The sequence below is a fragment of the Mixophyes fleayi genome, chromosome 2, assembly GCF_038048845.1.
Source record: "Mixophyes fleayi isolate aMixFle1 chromosome 2, aMixFle1.hap1, whole genome shotgun sequence".
NCBI lineage: Eukaryota > Metazoa > Chordata > Amphibia > Anura > Limnodynastidae > Mixophyes > Mixophyes fleayi.
This window is the reverse complement of record NC_134403.1, coordinates 198,399,577-198,420,429: the sequence shown is the minus strand read 5'-3', so window position 1 is coordinate 198,420,429 and position 20,853 is coordinate 198,399,577. Positions and strand designations below refer to the sequence as shown.

The 20,853-nt window shown below is 38.4% G+C and overlaps 1 protein-coding gene across 4 annotated transcripts in view; it reads left to right on the top strand.

Annotated features, from left to right (window-relative positions):
* Window positions 1–20,853, top strand: part of USP32 (ubiquitin specific peptidase 32) — a 208,312-nt gene that overhangs the window by 65,357 nt on the left and 122,102 nt on the right. For all 4 annotated transcript variants that reach the window (XM_075195313.1, XM_075195310.1, XM_075195311.1 and 1 more), the window contains exon 2: window positions 5,076–5,206. In XM_075195313.1, coding sequence (XP_075051414.1) covers window positions 5,076–5,206 — 131 coding nt within the window. The remainder of the gene's footprint in view (window positions 1–5,075; window positions 5,207–20,853) is intronic.

Below are 20,853 nucleotides of genomic sequence, written 5' to 3'. Positions count from 1 at the left end.
AACAATGTACTAAGGGGGGGGGGGGGATAATTGGGTAATTTTGTTAAATTGTAAATCTATTCTTAGTCATAGTGCTCCACATTTTGGTAAAAACCTTTTATCTGGAAAACAAAGTGCCAAGCATTCTGGACAACCAATCCCATTCTGCATACTAATAGCAGGAATATATGTTTTATATACGAGTCCTTTTTAATTAAAATTCACAAAATTTTTATTTGTGGGTGATTTACCTCTTCCCAGCGCCATTTCTGTTTTAGACATATTTTTTGGGTGAATATAAACAGATATATCTACACTCATGGGGATATAACATTTCAAACCCCATATGAAGACAAGTTCTCATCAAAACCTCCCATATTAAACATAACATGTCCAGCCTATATATCCAGAAAGCTTTTCTTATGAGTGAAATTGTCTTTAAATTCTCATGGGCTGGCAACATAAAACTTACATAATGGCGATGCTCCTCTGTGCGGCCGCGGGTACTGACAGCTCCTCCTCCCCTGCTAAAGTTCACAACACACTACCGCGCAGGCGCAGAGAGCCGTGTCTGGGCAGAGATCCCAGACACGGCTCTCTTCGCCTGCGCGGTAGTGTTTCTTACACTGCCGCCGCAGACAACCGTCTACGAGGTGCTCCCTGCAAGCTCCGCCCCAATGTCAGAGGGGGCGGGGCTTAATCGCGCTGGGCATACCGGTCTATAGCCTGGCTGGCCGGTAGGCCAGTCCGAGGCTGGATAAGGAGGTGATGGTGAGATACCAGAGGTGGAACCTCCATTCTGCTTTCACCATAGAATGGGCATGACTTTCCCATGCTCAGTCTCTCTTTTTATCAAACTATCCATTCAGACATAAAATGTATTAACATATATCAATTCCATGATTTGCTTTTTTCTTTTGTTTAAAGAAAACTATATACCATGTGTGACTGGATCACTATTAAATAACTTTTGGTAAAAATTTATTTAAAGGTAATAGTGCAGGGCCCATATTTATATAATTGCATAGGCACTTATTTTTGTTTATTGTAAGATTGGAAGTCGTTATCTCTGAGACCAGAATAGAAAAGTTGGTCTTTCCTGTTTTCACCTTACTAAAGGATATGCCTTATGCCTTATTTCTGATGCATATATCTGATACAATAGGCCTTTGTGGATGGAGGTCTTGTGTGTATTGGGATGTATTTAGTATGGAAGTGTCATTGTTTAGGATTTGTAAGGTTGCTAGTGGAAACCTCCAATTAGGCACATGTGCAAGGAAGTCTGATAGCAGAAAGTGCTAACGAAGTTTTGTGATGAAGTGTCATACCTGCTCTGGCCAAAGGCCCAGCAGAGGGTCGTTACTGTGTGACCTTTTGCCACAGTGAATTTCATAGATAAGTGTAAATTTTGTTAGCCTTGAAATGCATGTAAGTTCATGTTTGTCAATAGAGTATATCCTGTTTCTAAAGAAAGACTATTTCTGAACTGTATAAAAGATGAGCTCTGTGAGCATGTAAGTGGTCCTCTGATTTTTTTATCTGACCTGATCACACTGGTATCTTCCACCAGTGTGTGAGCAAATAAACCATCTTGCTTCAAAGACCTGCTTGGAACCATCTTCAATATCGTTGTATTCCTGTGATCTACAGAGTAGACCCAAAAATCTAATCCGTTCTCCCGCTGTTTCTGAGGTTTTGGACCCAAGCGTTTCCAGTAACACCGCTCTGTCTGCTACCCAGCAGCCCTGGTCCATGTGATAGGCCAGGGGGCATCCATTCACATTCATTAAACCTCCTTCAATCCATATCTTACTACTTCTCTATCCCCACTTGTCATTTTCATTTCACACCAGGATCTTTCCATCAAGTCCATTCTCTATTCTCACGCCTCAACTCTATTCAACACCCTCGTTAGCATCATTATTGCTCACTCTGTTACATTCTCCATTCCATTGCACCACCTCAACCTTTCTTTCATCAATATCCCCCCCTCCCTATGAACATGTGCCATTCATCACGATCTCCATGCTGTTCCTCACGCCATCTTTTTTTTTTTTTTTATTATAACTCCCCTTCTTCATTAACCCACTCAATTCTCAGTCATTATTAACTCATCCTTCCTGCAGATCTGTCAACAGTTACCATATCAGCAAGTTTAAATTTGGCATTCTGAATGCCAGTTGCGCTCATTACCAGGCATACTTCTCTGATCGCAGTGTGACAAATCAATTCTCTGAAATGTTTTGATTCACGCAGGGTACTGCTCTCCAGAAGTTCAGGGTCATGGTGAAATTTTTAGGCACCGTGGTGACTGGCGCTTGCAGTATCATGCCACCTTGTACAAGCCATAGCCCTATGGCAGCTACACGCAGCTGTTTCTCCATAAAGCTCACCATCTTTAAATAACGGCAGAGGGGTTGTATGAGGACAAATTACAAGCTGCAGTGACACTCTCCTTCCCCTCCAGTCCCATGGGTTTCAGCATTTGTTGTTTGAAAAAGGAGGAGGAGCCTGAGAATACGTATTAGACTAGGGGGGGGGGGGGTTGCAATAAAGTAATTTCTTAGATGGTGTGCACCTTTTTAAGTTTTTAAATAGTTTTTTTTTTTTATAATTATTATTTAGTATTATTAGTAGTAGTAGTATTTGTTATTACAAAAAAACATTTGTAGCTTTCATATATTTCAAGACTTATGTGAGACTTATTTTTCTATGCACAGCAAATATTCTGACTGTAATCCTTATTAAGAGAAACAGTAGCCCTTTAATGAAGTCTGCAGTGGCTGATAACGGGAGTACAATATTTTGCACTCTGTAGCACACCTAATGTAAATACAATGACACATTACTCAACTTCTGTCAAGATAGCATAACTTACATAACATGTGAGGGTTCTGTTCAGACTTTGACACCACTGATGTGGGTAATCATTAGGTGTGTTTGTGTACACCAGCATTGTAAAAGTATTTACCTGATAGTGGCCGCATATATATTTTACATCTGTGTGCTCAAGAGTTTAAGGCAGTGGTTCCCAAACTTTTTCAGTTTGCGGCACCCTTAGGGTCGCCATAATTTTTTATAGGCACCCCTAATCCAAAGTAATTACCGAGCAGTCCCATTTTATGAGTTTGCTGGGTCAAAATAATGTAATAAGAATTTGGGTCACGACAGAAATACTCATTAAGTTGTTTGCATAAATAATACCCATAAATCCGAGAGAAAATAATATTTTTATATATTTTTTTAAAATTCTATTTCTGTCAAAGAACATATAAGAGCTATCATTAAGAGGAATAAGATCAAATGAAAAAAAAAAAATAACTATGTTAAATTATCGCACTGTGCCCCTTCACCATTACACTGCGCCCTCCATTGCTGTTTCTTGTCACAAGTTCCCCTCCGTTCCTTTACTTACTTTACTTGACCTTCTTTCTTCTTTTTGTTCTGTCTTCTTTCTTCCGGCTCCTCTCTCCTGCCGCTCCTCACTGAATATGTCGGGCGAGATGACGTCACGCCTGACATTCAGTGAGAAGAGAACAGGTAGGAGGATGCTGGATCCCGGGCGCTGCCGGATTCGTAAGTATTTTTATTTTATTTTATTTGCCCTAGCCGCGGCACCCCTTATGACAGTGCCACGGCACCCCTGGAAGCCGCAGGGCACACTTTGGTTTAAAGAGTCCGGTATGGGGGCCAAAAAAAAATACATGGCTATACCACAATTGCATAGTTATGATATAGACTGAGTGAAGGAAAACGAGAAAATAAAGAAAGAAATATAAAGTGAAATCATGGTAGAGGTGTTCGCTGTAATTTATGGCGTTATTTAGTATGCTGAAATATGGGAAAATACACTATATTATGAGTAATTTCCTTTTTTTTTAGCTTAATACTTCTGTTTGGACTCGTGCTTACTGGCATTAAAATTACGTTTGTGTTCTAGCCTTTTTAACATAAATTCAAAGCATGTAAATGAAAAAAATAAAACCATTGTATTTAATGCTCCATCTTTACATCTTTAACTTCAGTTGTGGTGCGTTTGTTTAAACATTTCTTGTTCCATTTCAGTGCCAACATGCACAGTTTTTAGAGTCCATCTCAATGTGAAGGCATTGTGGTAAACAAGCGTTTGTTTACATGTGCTATATTCACATGCTTTTCACTAGTGTGTGTTAGTGACTATAACTTTCTATTTGGCGCTAATGTATGGTAGACTGTAAGCCCCAATGGGGCAGGGACTGATGTGAATGAGTTCTCTGTACAGCAATTTACCATGTAGAGAGATTCAAGTGCTGGCATTGTGACATAAGGATGTTTCGCTGCGCACATTGCTGGCAGTTACTTTATGAATCTGCTCATTTTAAGGTGCGAGGAAAAAAGAGCAGAGATTCCAGCCATATTGGTGCATCACGGACATTTCAGAGACACCTTGCACCAAATTGAATCTCCCTTTATATATAGCACAACTGGCCAGGGTTCCTAGCCTGTATTTTGCCGAATTGTTTTCAGGCCTAGTAATAACCTGTATTGTAGCTTTAAAGAAGAATGATTTTTCTGTGGCTGTAGCTGGCCTTCAGCTTCTCTTATATTAGATAGGTAAGACAGCATTTAAGGAATGGTATTATAATAACCCTTTTTTACACCATGTTTATATTGTTTGATACAAAATTATGCAGAGTGTTCAACTTTTTCCAGGAGCAATAATAACTGAATGTTGTTTACTCTTTGCAAGTGTTCAGTTTGAAAGTCTGCAGAGGTTGCCTTTCTGGCTCATGCTAGTAGTTTACTGCTTGAGAACTCTGTCTTATACCCCTGACTTCTTGCGAATGTGTCTGGCTAATGACCTCAGCCCTTGTGGGCTCCTTCTCTTTCCCTATGCTTCATATCCTACCCTTATGTCTGGACTTCAGGTTCATGCCCATTCCTGGCAGTGTATCTGACTCTTTAACCACATCTCGATCAACCCTTGCAAACTGAGTGATTTTCTTGTTTTTTGTTTTGTTTTTTTCCAAACCATTTTTTTTCAATGCATTTAATGTACCAGTGGGTTTTGATGTATGTATAAAACCTAATCGGTGGTTTATTTATTCTTATTATAGTGACGGATGTAGAACTAAAGAGGCTGAAAGATGCCTTCAAACGAACTTGTGGTGGCCCTTCTTATTACATGAGCCAGCAGTGCTTCATCAGGGAAGTACTAGGTGATGGTGTTCCTCCAAAAGTTGCAGAGGTAAGAATTTCTTATGTTCTTATTACATTTTTCAGCTGTTAAAGTTCACATTTGTAAATCAATATCTCAATCACTTGTAATTAAATTACTCACTCGGTAGATGATTATTTTAAAGGCAACTTTTTCTGATTTTTGTGAATATCTGTTCTGTTTGTACACACACTAATGCTGTTATCCATAGCATAAATAATGATTTTCCCATAATAAGGTTGCCATGTAGCCAACAATAAATATAGCAGACAGGAAAGAAACCTCCAAACTACGATTATATTGATTTACCTTTCATGTCAGGAGATAATACCTTCAGGGCCACAACAAATGTTGCATATATGAAATACTTTTTTTTTTATTTATTTTTTTTGTACTACTTCTACACAAAATTTGTTGTAATACATATATATAAAGACAGACACTTGGTGAGAGCAGAGGGAGCTGAGGACTAATCATAGTTGCTTGTTGTGTGTAAATAAACTTACTGTCTCTCACAGAAATGCCTTTATTCAAGAACCAAACATAAAAACAGACATTATTTTTAAGTTTACTTTCTTGTATACAATACAAATAAAGACAGAAATTATTGAGAGTATTTGTCATTGTATGTTAAGCGGACAGACCGGCCACTTTAAAAGTGCTATTCTTGGTCTTATCAAACCCAAAGGCTCACTTTGTATATGAGAACACTGGCAATATAATAATTAAATGATATGATTAGAATTACATTTAATATAATTATAGTTAAATGATTATAGTGCACCAAATGTTGCATTCAACCAAGTTACAGAGCAATCTGCACCGAACTCTGATGTGTGAATCTTGACATTAAAGAGCATTTGCATGTGATTGTTGAAGAGGAAGATGGGAATTAGTAGGTGCACAGCAAATATCTGTGTGGAGGCTCAGTAGAAAACATAGAATTAGTCAATGCAGTACAATAGGTGTAATAATGGGAGGTGCAATTAAGAAACAAGGATGTGAAAAGAGAGCAGTGAGTTTTTTGGCGGTGGGTTCACAAAAGTGGAGTAAATAAAATGAACAATCAGCGTTGTAGTTGCCTTAGCTACAAATGGGAGTAGAAAATACAAATTATGCCTTGTTTGTGTCAAGTATATTCTATAAGCCAATTATAGATCCCGGAGATCATCCCTTTGGTGAGTGGGGAATGTAGACACATATGCTCAAAGAAGGTAAGGGTCCGGAGAGCATCAGAGGAGGGCAATAGCATGGCGAAGTGTTGGACATGGAAGTATTCAAAGAAAAGCGGGCGAAAAGGTTCAAACCTGTAGTAAAGGTCTGACAGGGAAGCCCAAGTTCGATTGACTGCCAGGTCCGAGACCACCTGTATTCCCACACTTATCCAGTGTTTAAATTGCTGTGTCGAATTACCAGGAGGAAAGTGTGGATTGCCCCAGAGAGGAGTCAGAGGTGAAATAAGGGAGGACAATTTATATTTGACCCGACATAAGTCCCACAGGGACAAACAAAATTTGAGAGATTGAAGAGAGGAGGCTGCTGGTGGTCTGTGTATATTAGAAAGGCCCCAAAGTGATGTCATGGAAGGTACCCCAATGAATTGGGTCTCCAAGTCCACCCATGCTATGGACTGGTAGGCGACATAAGTAACCGCTACCTGAGTCAAATGGGATGCCAAATAATAGAGTTTAATGTCTGGAAAGCCTCTACCTCCCCAGGCCCTGGGCTTCTTGAGTGCTACAGAGACTCTAGGGGGCTTGACACGCCATACAAACTTAAAGAAGGAAGAATGCAAATCCTGAAGCACATACTCTGGTACCTTCACCGGAAGAGTCTGGAAAAGATATAGAAGTTTAGGGATCAGGTTCGTCTTAATGGCGATGAACCTCACCAGGCTCGATATGATATAGCTCTTCCACGTCTCTAGGTCCTATTTGATTTTAGTCAGGAGGGGAGGGAAATTTTTCCGGTATAACCTATCATAGAGCGAAGTGATATAGACTCCAAGATACTGGATCTTATTCGCCTGCCAGTATAGGGGCAAAATTGATCTGTAAAGCTAGTCCTAAGGGAAGGGGAGGCATGGAGGAGCATGGCCTCTGATTTAATTAAATTCATTTTATAACCTGAGAGGAGGCCATACTCATCCATAAGTTGTATAAGGTGGGTAGACCATCCTGAGGGTTCGTCAGGGAGAGGAGTATGCCGTCAGCAAAGAGAGAGACCTTGAATTCCTGTGGTCCCACCGTCACACCTGAAAAAAACGCTGTCTGTCTGATCATTGCCACCAAGGGTTCTGGAACTAACGTGAAAATTAAGCGCGATATGGGGCAGCCCTGTCTCGTCCCGTTGGAAAGAGAGAGGGTCGAATAAAGAGCCGTTAACCAGGACGCTAGCTATGGGGGAGTTGTAAAGGGCAGACGCCCCGGTCAGAAAGAATAAAAACTAATTTTGATTATTTTCCCTAGAGTTCTTTCTTTATTCACTTCAAATATTCTGGGATGTTGCTAAAAGAGCATGCAGCACATCCACCTTAAGTCCTGCAAATGCTATGTGTTCCTAGATAATGTAAGAGAATGTATTTATGTCAAAAGTACAATAAATGCATTGTCTGTCACATGTTTTCCATAAAGGGATTCCTGAAAAAGGGACAACAGCAGGGCTGGTTATAGTGCAACTGTAAGAATAATATGAATGTTTAGTTCTCTGTTAACTGGCTTTTATCTATACTTGCTTTATTGTAAGTTGTGCTAAATTATGTATGAGAACAATTTGCCTAGTTATGTCCTGATTCTAGGTATAAATGTTTGGGATTTTGAGCTTACCAAAGACAAATCTATATGCCTTTTTATCTTAATATACATTTTTTGTATTCATAGTCCTTCCCTAATTTTTTATACAGCACAATCAGAATGTGTCCGCAATGTGTCACGCAAATCCCCCAAAAGCTACTAGCCACCTAACATTTTTCCCTTCCATAACCAATCCCATCTTCTGTTACCCTAAGGATACAGTATGTGCACACATGTTCATTCTTATAACCTATCCGTAAGGGGAAGAACAAAGTGCTATACTATGTTAGCCGTTGATTAAAGTACTACATTTTGTTGGCTAACTGAATCTAATTAAATTGTAAGTGTTTCATAACATAGTTTGGTCTATTTGTTGTGGTATACTAAAGACTCTTAAATGTCACATATTTATACAGACAAGTACAGCACAATCAAATTGTCTTAGCGCAGTTACTTAACAATGTTTGGAAATTTGTGACAAATTAGGCCACAACCTCGATTTTCCCCAAATTTCCCATTACTACAGTGACCTCTGGATCCTTTTGCTGTGGAAAGAACAGGTGTTTTGAAGTAAGCAGTAAATCTATATCAGTATTGCATGAGGGGGAATACATAAACTAAGCTAATATGTAGTGTGATAAAGCATGGCATTCACAGCTTGGCTGAACCATTTCACTGTTTATTGGTTGTCAGTGATGGTTACTGCAGACATATCCAGTAAAAGCATCACAATTCTCCCACAACCCAATGTCTGGCTAAACAGTCGTTCCCTCACTACTAGCCGGCCACTAACTGGCATCGGTGGCCCACCCACAAATGCAAAAAGTGATTTTATCCTCCACCCAAGTATTACAAACAAATCACAGCAAGCAACAAATTAATTACTCATATGGAACACCTGTGTGTGTATTTGCTGAAAGAGCAGCCCTGGGAAAATGTAACTCTGTCTGCAGGCTGTTCCTGCAGACTGCCTGGGTTTCTATCTATTTCCCTATAGGAGAAGTGTGACAAATAAGCCTCTTTGCTACAGTAGACTATTGTGTAGGACACTGTTAAGTACACATATTTTGTTCCTGTATCTGGGATTATATTGTGCAGAAGTATCATGAAGAAGTCTAATTTTTGACTATTTTCCCAATTTATTGATCATAAAATAATGATTATAAACTTGTAATATACTATGGAATATTTTATATAATGTGTGTGATCTATTAAAATACATAAAAAAAAAATCCTGGGGAAATTTGTGCACTGCCAAAAATGGCCCTGAAAGAGTGTAAACTTTTATGTCCTGAAAGGGTTAAAAATATTGGTTAAAATAAATATTCTGATTCCCACTGATATTTTTGTTTGACATTCACAGTTTATACAGCAGTGGAAACATTTTGATTGCGGTACACATGCAGAACGCTGTGCTGCTGTGTTGAAACAATTACTTGCCCTAATCTCTTTGCTCTATAATGAATTGCCAAAGTTCACATCTCAGAATGGGTTGAGCTGGGAGCAACAAATGCCAGTGATAGAATATCACAGTAAATTATTACTCATTTTGCCAACTCCGTTGACTCCTTTAGCACTGACCTACAATCTGTAAAATAATTAGGTTGTACAGGCTGTGGTATAATATGAAAAAATCACTATCCCAACACAATTGGTTGTGAATATAAATAATTATATGCAAATGTGGATACAATTAAACAAATAATTTTAAAAAGCAGAACACATTAATTTGGGCGTGTATTGCCTATAATAGGCATAAACATAGCTAGACACAGCTAATTTTGTAGGTTATGGTGCTGATATATTCTCAAAGGTAGGCCAAACATAGTAAGTGTGCAAGTGTAGAAGTGCTATTTGCAGAGTGTCCTCTAAAAAAATCCATTTTATGGAACTTTAAAAATTGCTTTATGAAGCAGCTATTGCAAAGAGATTAAAAACTGTAAGGAAAATAATTTAATGCAAACTAGTAGCACTTCATCATTTTCTTATGTTCCTATGAGTTACATTAGATGCCTTAGTCCAGTTACCATTAATAAGCAAGTTTTTACATAACATAATATTTCCTTCATCAGACACTGTATTCTCAGGTGATATTGTCCTTTATTCCGGCTTTCGTATCACTTGTCAGTCTTGCAGGTCACTCATCTGCAAGATTAACTCTTTGGTGGCAGTTTATTTGCCTGCCCCAACCTTGGTGTATTCATGCAGCCCAATTAATCTGAGATCTAAAGTCTTGATGGGAACAAGTGGACCGGATGTGGACCAATTCTCGATAGGCCTTTCTGTGTGGCACCTGTCCATGGGAAACTAAGTGTCTGGTTTTGTGCCAGATCAACATCGCTATCTATGAGCTTCCCTACATTCTTTGTTATGGTCAGTGAGCCTACCCAGTCTTATTTCCTTGTTCTCCATAAATACTCCATATGGGTATAAATCTTACAATAGGTGTTTAGTATATTCATTGTGTTTTATTTAAAAAATCACTATTGTCCACATATACATACATAGGAGATAGTATGCACAATAAAGCTATATTTGAGTAAGCTCACCTGCCAACATCACGGCACCTCCAGTAGGTGAGACCCTGACCTCTGTAGCAAAAAAAAGTGTACTCAGGCACTCACAGTAAAAACCTTCCTGAGTCTGCTTTTCACAAATATTGTCTCAGAACACCAAATGGATGCCTCAACTGTTAAACGGGTTCAATGTAATAAGTATTCATGTCAGTGGCACTACTATTAGCATGGAGGTCAGGGCTGCCATCAGAAATTGTGGGGCTCAGTACAAATGAAACAGGCAGGGCTTCCCCGATGAACGCTCGCCCCCCAAAATAAAAAAAAAAAAAAACAAAAACTTAATTTATGACATTAAGGGAGAAAATAACTATCTCTCATATCCCTCAAGAAATACAGCTTAACCCGTTATCATACTTGGAAGCCTAATCTCCTACAAAATTCAGAGTAAAAAAAAAAAGTGATAATAAAATATCTTTAAAATATACTTACACTTACCCAGATGTTGCAGTTGCTGCTCCTTGCTCCTTATTCTTACAGCGGCGGCGGGAACATCAGTGTGACGTCAGGTCACACCTCACCATCACTCGGGCGGATTGGGAACTTAGAGTGGCCCTGGAAAAAATTCTGGAAGTGGCCTCACATGGGCGGGACCAAACAGTGGGCTGGTCCAACACAAAAGTAGGTGGGATTAACTCGATTATCCATAACCACATCAGTTATCAGTGGCAGGTGAGGCTAACGGAACACGCAGTGGTAGGCGGAGTCACAATAAGCAGACACAAAGAAAGGTTATAAATTATTGTGCTACATCCCAAGTATTTATTAATGTAGAACTGAAAACTGCTATATAAGAGGAGTTTGACTATATTGTGTAAACAAAAAGACATTTGACACACTGCACAGACAGGCCATGCCAGCCTTCTATCTATAGGAAAGTTATTCATTCAGAGGTCCCTCTCCCCTTCCTATACCATCAAGCATTGAATTCTGACTAAATTGCTCCTCACGTGTGCGAGTATGTGGTAGGTAAATTATATTGTAATCTACACAGGGACTGATATGCATGAATAAAATGCTGGTGTTCCACACAGATGTACAACATGTTCATAATATTTAAACCAGGGGTGTCCAACCTTTTAGCTTCCCTGGGCCTCATTGGAAGACGACAAGTTGGTTTGGGCCGCACATAAAATACACTAACCCTAACGATAGCTGATCATCGAAAAAACCATAGAAAACATAGTTAACATATTAAACTTACTTGGAAATGAAGTTAGTAAGAGTTAGGAAACCTGTTGCAGAATCATGATTAAAGCAGTAGTACCATTACCAGCTACAATTTAACTTACCTGCATCTGTCCTTTAGTGGGGTTCGGGGAATTAAATGCCAAAAACTTTTTTTTCCTCTCTTTCTGCACCCATGAATCATTATTTTTTATTGACCAGTTTGAAATGGTCACCGATATAGGTAGCATCAGGAGGACTAATAGAAATCTACAGAGATTTAAAGATAGGGTGGCGGGAAAAATGGCTCATGGAGCAGCCTCCGATGAGGTTAACAGTGGGTGATATTTTCACCCTACTCAGCACTGCACATTTAAAATGGTTTAAAATATTAAAAATACAATCATCTCTTAATATTTATATTAGATACATACAGAGAACACAGCTAGTTCATAATTGCATGGTGCAGAAAGTCCAAATTCAGAGTAACAACAATAAGATACTGGATAATCTTTCACTGCTGCTGATAGTTCGCGCGGGTGACTAGCGCGGGTGTGATGACGTCACCCCCGACATTCACTGCGAGCGCCACACAGAGGAGGAGACCAGGGAGGAAGCCAGGGAGGAAGCCGGAGCGCCAGCTGACGTGACCGCAAGATAAGTATTTTCTTTTTTTTTTTTTTTTTTTTCGCAGGATTTTTTTTTTTAGTGCTGCCCCCTTGCCACAACCAAAACTCCTGCTGGGCCACAACCAAAACTCCTGCTGGGCCACATTTACAGGCATGCTGGGCCGCATGCGGCCCGTGGGTTGGACAACCATGATTTAAACCATATATTGTAAGCTTGCAAGCAGGGCCTTCCATATATTGTAAGCTTGCGAGCAGGGCCTTCTCACCTCTTTGTCTGTTTTACCCAGTAAATAAATGATGATGATAAAGAGTTAAAATAATAAGTAAATGCTCTGCAGAAAGGAACTGTGAGTTTCCAAATTTGCAGGATAATCCATTCAATACCTAATGAATTTACTTACAGTACCTGCTTAAAAGTGACCAGGTAGAGAAATAAAAGAAAGATGCCAGTGCTGGAATATTGCAAGGACAGTAGCACTGTCAGATGTGAGAGTACCACTGTTCTGCAGTAGAATCAGATCATAAACGTGTAACATGGTCTCATAACAAGAATAAAATCCTTAAATACTACCAAATAATGAGGATGAAATACAATTTTGGATGTTATAAGACATAGAAAGATGATGCAGTAGGCTGGCAAGCAGATTTACTCCACAAGGAAATTCTGTTGCCAATGATGATCTGATATTAGCTCAGTACTCTGAGTTTTCAGTTCAGGTCACTTATCCATAGGAGTGCACAGAACACTTCATTAGGGTGTGCACCCGGGGACACTGAGTGAGGGATACTCTGTGCCGCAGCTTGCTGCCGGAAGGGTGTGTACAGCAACGTCTAGGGGGAGGGTGACTAATAGTGCCCCCAGTTCATATAATGCCAAACAATAGTGCCCTCAGTTCATATAACACCAAACACCAAACAATACTGCCCCCAAATCAATCACATTACACCAAACAAGTGCCCCTGGAACATTTTATGCCAAACAATACTGCCCCCAGATGATAATATGCCACACAGTAGTGTCCCCAGATAATATTATGCCACACAGTAGTGCCCCCAGTAGATAATATTATGCCACACAGTAGTGCCCCCAGTTGATAATATGCCACACAGTAGTGCCCCCAGTTGATAATATGCCACACAGTAGTGCCCCCAGTTGATAATATGCCACACACTACAAACACTAAAAACTGCTCTGTAGTCCTATATGTGAGTCCACTCGCCTCCCACACTGATGTTGTCTGTTCCTCATTGGGTAATAGAAGAGCTGTGAGCAGCCTATCTGAGCCCCAGGATGTTGAACTACATGGGATCTCTCTCTCTCCTGCTTGTTCTGACCCTGCAGCCCATCCTCAGTCAAAAGCAGCCTGGTGGTTTACTTCTAGGTTTGCTTTCCTGTCGGCAGTCGGGGCGCCCCCTTGTGTTCGGAGTAAAAACAACATGCATAAAAAAAAACAAAAACATGAATGAAAATATAAGATAGCCGCCAGGCCCCCTGGTGAGCCCGAGCCCGGGCCCGGTACAAGAGTACCCCCCTGATGGTGGCCCTGGTGGAGGTAACCCACATCAAGCTGTCAATTGTTGCGGGACAGCAGTGTTTCTTAAGGAAGAACTTTGGTCACAGATAAAATATTCTACAATCCCCCAGCTACTCCCATGATCACTGGCGTTTGCCTGTTCTTATAGGAGATTGACCGACTAATCTATTGGGGGAAATCAATTAGCCATGAGATGCTGCTGGACAATGCCTCGATGTCCAGCTGCACATATTGCTGGCCAATGTGTTACGTTATCCATGTTCGTTTTCTCCTCGCATCTCAATAGGACGCAAGGGGAAATTAGCAGAAATTTGAGAACAAACTCGGAGGCAATTTTCTCCGTAGACTTATTTGGAGACACGTTGTGGCACATCACTTATTGAATTCCCCTCTATAGGTAACACTTTCTTGAGCTTTTACATTGTGCCTAAGGAATGTTAAAATGAAACCAACTATTTAGAAGAGAATGAATAGAAATTAATTTGTTCTAGCTTATTTCTCTGCAGTGTGTTTATTTTAAGCAATGGATTTGTGCATTTTGAGAGATCCAAAAATAGTTGAGACTCCTGATTGAAATAATTGCCTATTTTTATTTTATTATACTGTTTAACCAGCTTGGATGTTATCGTGAACCTGTGTTATATATTTATTTTTAATTTATAATACATTTACTGGGTCATAGGCATGGTACCTTTTTAGGGCACCCAACATTTCACAATCTCTGTAAGTGTCCGGTACAAGGTTCACTACATGTCAAAAAAAAAGCAGTGTTGCAATTTATAGGGATTTTATGATCCTTATACTATAATTGATAATATGCTCTTGAGCATGGATTCTAAGGAAATAACAGATTCAGGACACGGCAGCCAGCCTTATCCGAAGCATGTACATTATATGATCAATGTGCGCAATGGACAGTGCTAAATGTCATCCATAGTACGTTTCATGAATTGTTGCATCAGATACAGTCCAACAACCATTTGCACTTAAGAAAATGAGCTGGTTATGCCAAACATAGGAATTCATTGCTGTACAGCAGTAGTCAGAACAATGAAAATAATTTGTCATATAACAATACAACTTCTAGGCTATAATCGGCATATATTTGATGAATTTAGTGTCCTACATTTACCCCCCCCCCACCCCACACATTTTACTCCGCTTTTTGCTAACCTTTTATTTTTTGGGGGGTTGAATATGTGAAGTGTTGGAAGCAGTTCACAATACGTTAAGGTCTTAGGGACTTTGATATGTGACTAAGCCTGTGTGTGCGCGTCACGGTCGCTAAGTAATTAGCACTTCTGCCTTAGAGCTTTGGGGTCATGAGTTCTATTCCCGACCATCTGTGTGGAGTTTGTATGTTCTCCCCGTGTTTGCGTGGGTTTCCTCTGGGTGCTCCGGTTTCCTCCCACACTGCAAAAACATACTGGTAGGTTAATTGGCTGCTATCAAATAAAATTACCCTAGTCTGTCTCTGTGTGTGTGTGTGTTAGGAAATTTAGACTGTAAGCTCCAACGGGGCAGGGACTAATGTGAGAGTGAGTTCTCTGTACAGCGCTGCGGAATCAGTGACGCTATATAAATGGTGATGATGATGTGTGCACCTCATATCTATATGGTATAAAACAATGCATGTAGTACAAAACGGATGTTTACTCAAATCAGTATGTAGAGTAAATGAAATGGATGTACTTCCCTGTAAAGCTGGATAAGAAAATATATGGTTTCAGAAGAAATCACCTTTTTTCTTGATTTTGTCCTCTAATGCCATTGTACACATTTCTTTAATTTGAGGGTTTTATCAATACTAAGTCCCAAAACATAAATTGCGATAACAACCTATTTACTGGTGGGTGCAAGATGAAGATTTATGTAATATAAAGCATTTTAGTTATCTTGGTTTTATGTTTATGGTAAATGTATTGCTAAGACCACATTTGTAATGTAGATACAGCCCTAATTTGTTTCTGAATTACTCTTTGATGTAAATAGCTGTGAATTTACCATCTCCTATGCAAGTCTTAAGTCTCTCTAGTCACATTGGCAAAAGCAGATACATTAGGCATAATAGTAATGTTTAATGCTGTACATAAACTAGCTCACAATTGCATTGTATTTTAAAATCATTAAAAAATTAAATTTTCTATTAAAACATTTGGTGAATGTTATTGGAAATATTTATTGATGCTATGTGTGGTACCATAAATTGGCATAATTATGTCGGTGTATGTTACATTATTCTTATTTTTTTTTTCCACAGGCGCTTAGCTGACAAAATTCTAAAGCTAAATATAGCTTGATCCTAAAACTATCCCTTTCATTATGTCCTAGTGCAAATTGCCTGCAGTGAAAGCGGATGGCAAGCATTGTCGTGTATCTCTGGCACGTTTCTTATATTATTTATAGAGTTAATGAAGGTCTTTTAATAGTAAGCGGTATATATTTAAGGACATAGAACTTGTCCAACAAACAATAGTGATGCAACCTCTGTTTTTCTTTGTGCTGCCTGGCATATAATTATAAATTTTAAGAAAGATGCATCCCTACAATTAGAAGACCCAGAAATACTGGACAGTTACATAAAGAAACTCTAATGGGCTGTAGCGCATGCAACTAAAATGTGCACACTGATCCTACATAAATAATTGGTTAGCAATCACAACAATGAAGCAGATTCAGATGCAATACATAAATATCTTTTAGTGATCATTTGATCCTTCTAATGTTTTAAGGTGAACCATTGATACTTTGTGTGGAGTGGGGCATCTAATAAAGGCCAATTAGCAGAGATCATTGTGTTAAATCACTTTTTTTTTTTTTCTTTCTTTCATGGATTACATGCTGATTTTACAGGTTTTGGGATTTTTTTGTTTTAAATCCTAACCATCTCAGAATAACAGAAATAATTGATTTTGTGAAGTATAAACCATGTAACTAGGGGGATTTGGTAATGTTCAATAAATCACTATTGAAATATCCAAAAATAATCTTCGCTCGAGTTTGCCTGAAAATTAGTGAGATAAGTAAGATTTATCATTTAATTCAATGGACAATCATTTCAGTAAATTTCCAGCATCTGCACTACAAGCAGTAAGTCCATTGAAATTAATGGGCATTTGGAATTAAGGGGAAAAGCTAGCTTCCCACTAAAGCGCGCCAGCTTGTGTTTTTCCTGCTTAAAGCTTAATGCAGTTTGCACCGCAATAAGGTCTCCCTGTGTGAACCAGTCCTAGCCCTGGTCAGCAAAGGCGCTCACAAAATAAGCTATCTGGTAACCGGCCCCATTCTGAATATTAGCGTTATGTATAGTCATTGTACAATATAGGCTACGCCATATCAGCAGAGTCTCTCAGTGTTAACACACTCTCTGACGCTCCCAACATCTGTAAGGGTATGCATTTTTCATTATATAAAATGTTTTTTTTTTTATGTATAAGAAATGGACAATGTGGGGCTAGTAAAATTGCAGTTAGGCCAATATTCTGCCTTAAAATTATACCCCTGACAATTATGTTTGTTGGGCAATTTTTTGGGGGGCTATCCTTTGGTTGCTAAAAAAATAAACTGATAGACCTCACCAATGGGACCTACTCCTAATGTTAACTACATTTTGCGTACAGTGTGAGCTGACATATTATGTTTTCCCAGATGAATACTGCATGATTGTGCATAGTTCCTGTCAATGCATGCACAGTATATACAGTAGATTGTATAATACACTGTATAGAACTTTATTCACACACACATCACAAACCTGTTTAACTGTTTAGTCAGATACAGGTTAATGTATTGTTCTACAGTAATGGAACTTAAAATGAATATGCACAGAGATTGTGTATCATTTTCGTATGGTAAATAAAGCTGTCAGTATAATAATTCCATCTGCAGTTTATTGATCAATGTAAGGAAAGTCATAGCACATTTGCTTTGTTTTGTATTTAATCAATACAAAATAGAGTAGTTGAGAGACAGGCTTTGTCTTAAAAGAACTTGTCTGCTTATGTTGATTTATGGCTTAATACATAGTACAACTATTATATCATTAAATAATAACAGAACCTGCATGCATAAGGAAGGAGATGTGTTTTATATGTCTTGGCCAAAACAATAGGACAGCTACAGGCTTTTATTCAAATTATTATGCGTTATAATATTATTAAAAATTATAAAAACATGTTCCTCTATTTCTAGTACTTGGTGCACATAACAGCACATGCCTTTTCCTATTATTTTAATACATTATGGATAATCTTTGATCTTTCCTCTAAGCAGTCCTTTTCTTGAATCGTAATGTCTTGGGGGTCTACATTTTATATACTGGTTTCTTCAATTCTTCGATTGCCTTGAATGGCTATTGCGTAATGTTGGTTTTGTTATCTTCTAACTATCTTTGTTTTCAAAGTATGTTTGGGATCGCGGTCATTGTCATGCTAGAAGGTCCATCTGCATCTTGCACTGGCAAAAAGTTTTTTTTTACCAGAAAACCCAGATGCTTTTTAGAGTTCACCTAAGCAAGGGCTAGTGGCAACAGACCAGCCCCACAATACAAACAATGCATCACTGTAACAGTGGGTTTGGATTAAGCTTCACTTTTTCTGATGCCAAACATACTGATGTTGTGAGTGACCACATAGCTCAATTTTGTTCTCCTCCTGGCATGTGGTGTAACTCCATTTTGTTTCTGGTTGTCAGTAAATGCTTTCCTCTGACAACCCTTGAAACAAACCATTGTACTTCCTAAATGTGAAAGGTTAGTGTTAACATTTTCATTTGGCATCCAAATTGCAGTGTGTATGGCACCCTTAGCGCGCTCACAAGATATTTCCAACATAACCAATGTAAAATATTTTTATTTCTTTTTACCATTATACACTGGTATATTATTGTGACCTAATTTAAGTTTTTGTTTTCGGTTTGCAAAACAGTTAATCATACAATGATTGACAAACTGTACAGGTTTATACAAATGCCATCTGCTATTCCTTAAAGCCTATGTACAATATTTGTAACAAGATTGTCAGGGATAAGCCCCTCTGGCTAATCTCTGATTAGATATCTTATCATATACTCCAACAGTCATACAATATATCACCTCTTCTTTTCTTTTTTTTGTCAGGAAACCGCTCCTGAACCCCTTTATCGGTCACAAACCGCCCTCTGTGCACTCATAACTTGGAAGCTTACTGTAAGGGAATACACATGATTCCAGCCCAAATCTCACTCGCCTCTTCTTCTAAGGCTACAGATTTTGCTGGTCCCTTTCCCAGCTACATATAAGGCCTGTAGCAAGCCTATGACATAATTGCCCAATTGCGCACACTCTGTGCTCTGGTAGCTAAACAGTTAACCCTTCACACACTGGTTTCTAAAGAGTTAATTCAGCCAAGCAATCTGCCTATTCTAAACAGGCAATGGATTTGTTTAGAGCAATAAGAACAGAACTATTACATTTTCGATTTAATATACAAAAAGTACAATGCTTACAGATGATAAAAAAACCAATTGGATAAAGATTTATAAAAAACAATTGGGAGGAAAGTACAGTGCATCACTTACATATAATTATCTGTTTACCTAGGCAGAAAAGATGGACAGTCCTTCAGTTAGATTGATCCCCAAGAAGCTGACATCTTTTTGTAACTGGTCTCAGTTTTTTAAAGACACTTCCACACCTGTCCCCGCCACAAGGGTTGTGTCTGTGATACTTTTTTCAATCACCATTTGCATGTTGCCTGATTTACTACCCAATTCTACTATGTGACCTAACTTTTCTGTGGAGTGCCACAAAGACCCAATTTCATTATTAATAAATTCCTTATGAATTTGTCCATCTTTCAGTACCAAATGATTGCATTGTGACAATGTGACATACCTTTTCCATAGATATGTGATTATAACTGTTCCTGGATACAGCCAGTAGCTGACATTCACAACCCTGGTGTAATTTCTGCTCCTCAGTATGGAGTGGCACCCAGATTTCCCAAAATATGAACTATGAAGATATTTTCCTTTTTTGAAGTCCATATTTCTATATACATGTATAGGCTTTCAAATGTGGCCTTTGTCTCCAAGATTCTAACCTAGGCATCTGTCTCTGATTTATAATTAGTGGTTCTTTGACTTCCTTTCAATAGGTAGTGTAAACACAATTAGGAAGGGGAATACATGGTCAAAAACAATGGATGTCTGTGATCTGCATATCTTAAACAGGTCTCCACACAAAAGGGTTTGCTCAACTCAGTTACCTCCTACTGAGCTAATTGTTTCCTGTTTAAAAACATTTGGTCAAACATTTATCTGAGTTGAAAATCAGGTTAATTTATATATCAATGCAATATTTTATTTGGGCCCTGGTATTTAATATTCTTTTTAATCATTTCAGGTATATGCTCTCATCCTGACAAAGATTTTTATATCAAAGCAATGTTAGCAAGATAAATTAACATTAATATGAAGTACAAACCTTTCTCTGTCAAGAAATGCTGGTATAAGCAGTTTTTACATGGTGTATGGGAAATGGATGTTAAAAAATTTCCCTTAGAAATACAGGTTGTATATTATGAATTTAGATTACACATTTCAGAAACACAAGTGACTGTTGGGCTGATTTTATGTTCTTAGTACATTCTTAAGTTTAAGTTTTGTTTAAGTAACACTTTTTATTGTAGTATTATAATTTATATTTTAGTCCTTTTTAGTGTTTCTCAAAAAAAAATATATATATATCTCCAGTGGGTACTTTCATCATCCCAACAAACACAATCTGCATTTTTAGCCACTGTTGGCCACATAATGACTCCACTTAAAGACTCCACATAATGTGCTTATTTTGTGCATATTATATATGACTGCTTAGTTAGTATGCATTTAAAGAAATTATACACTAAAAGTCTAGTCTTCTATACTAGTATACAATCAAACCGTGTAATTTATGTTCTGCATTCATTGCCTCTATTTGTAGCAGCTGTGCTGCAAGTTTGT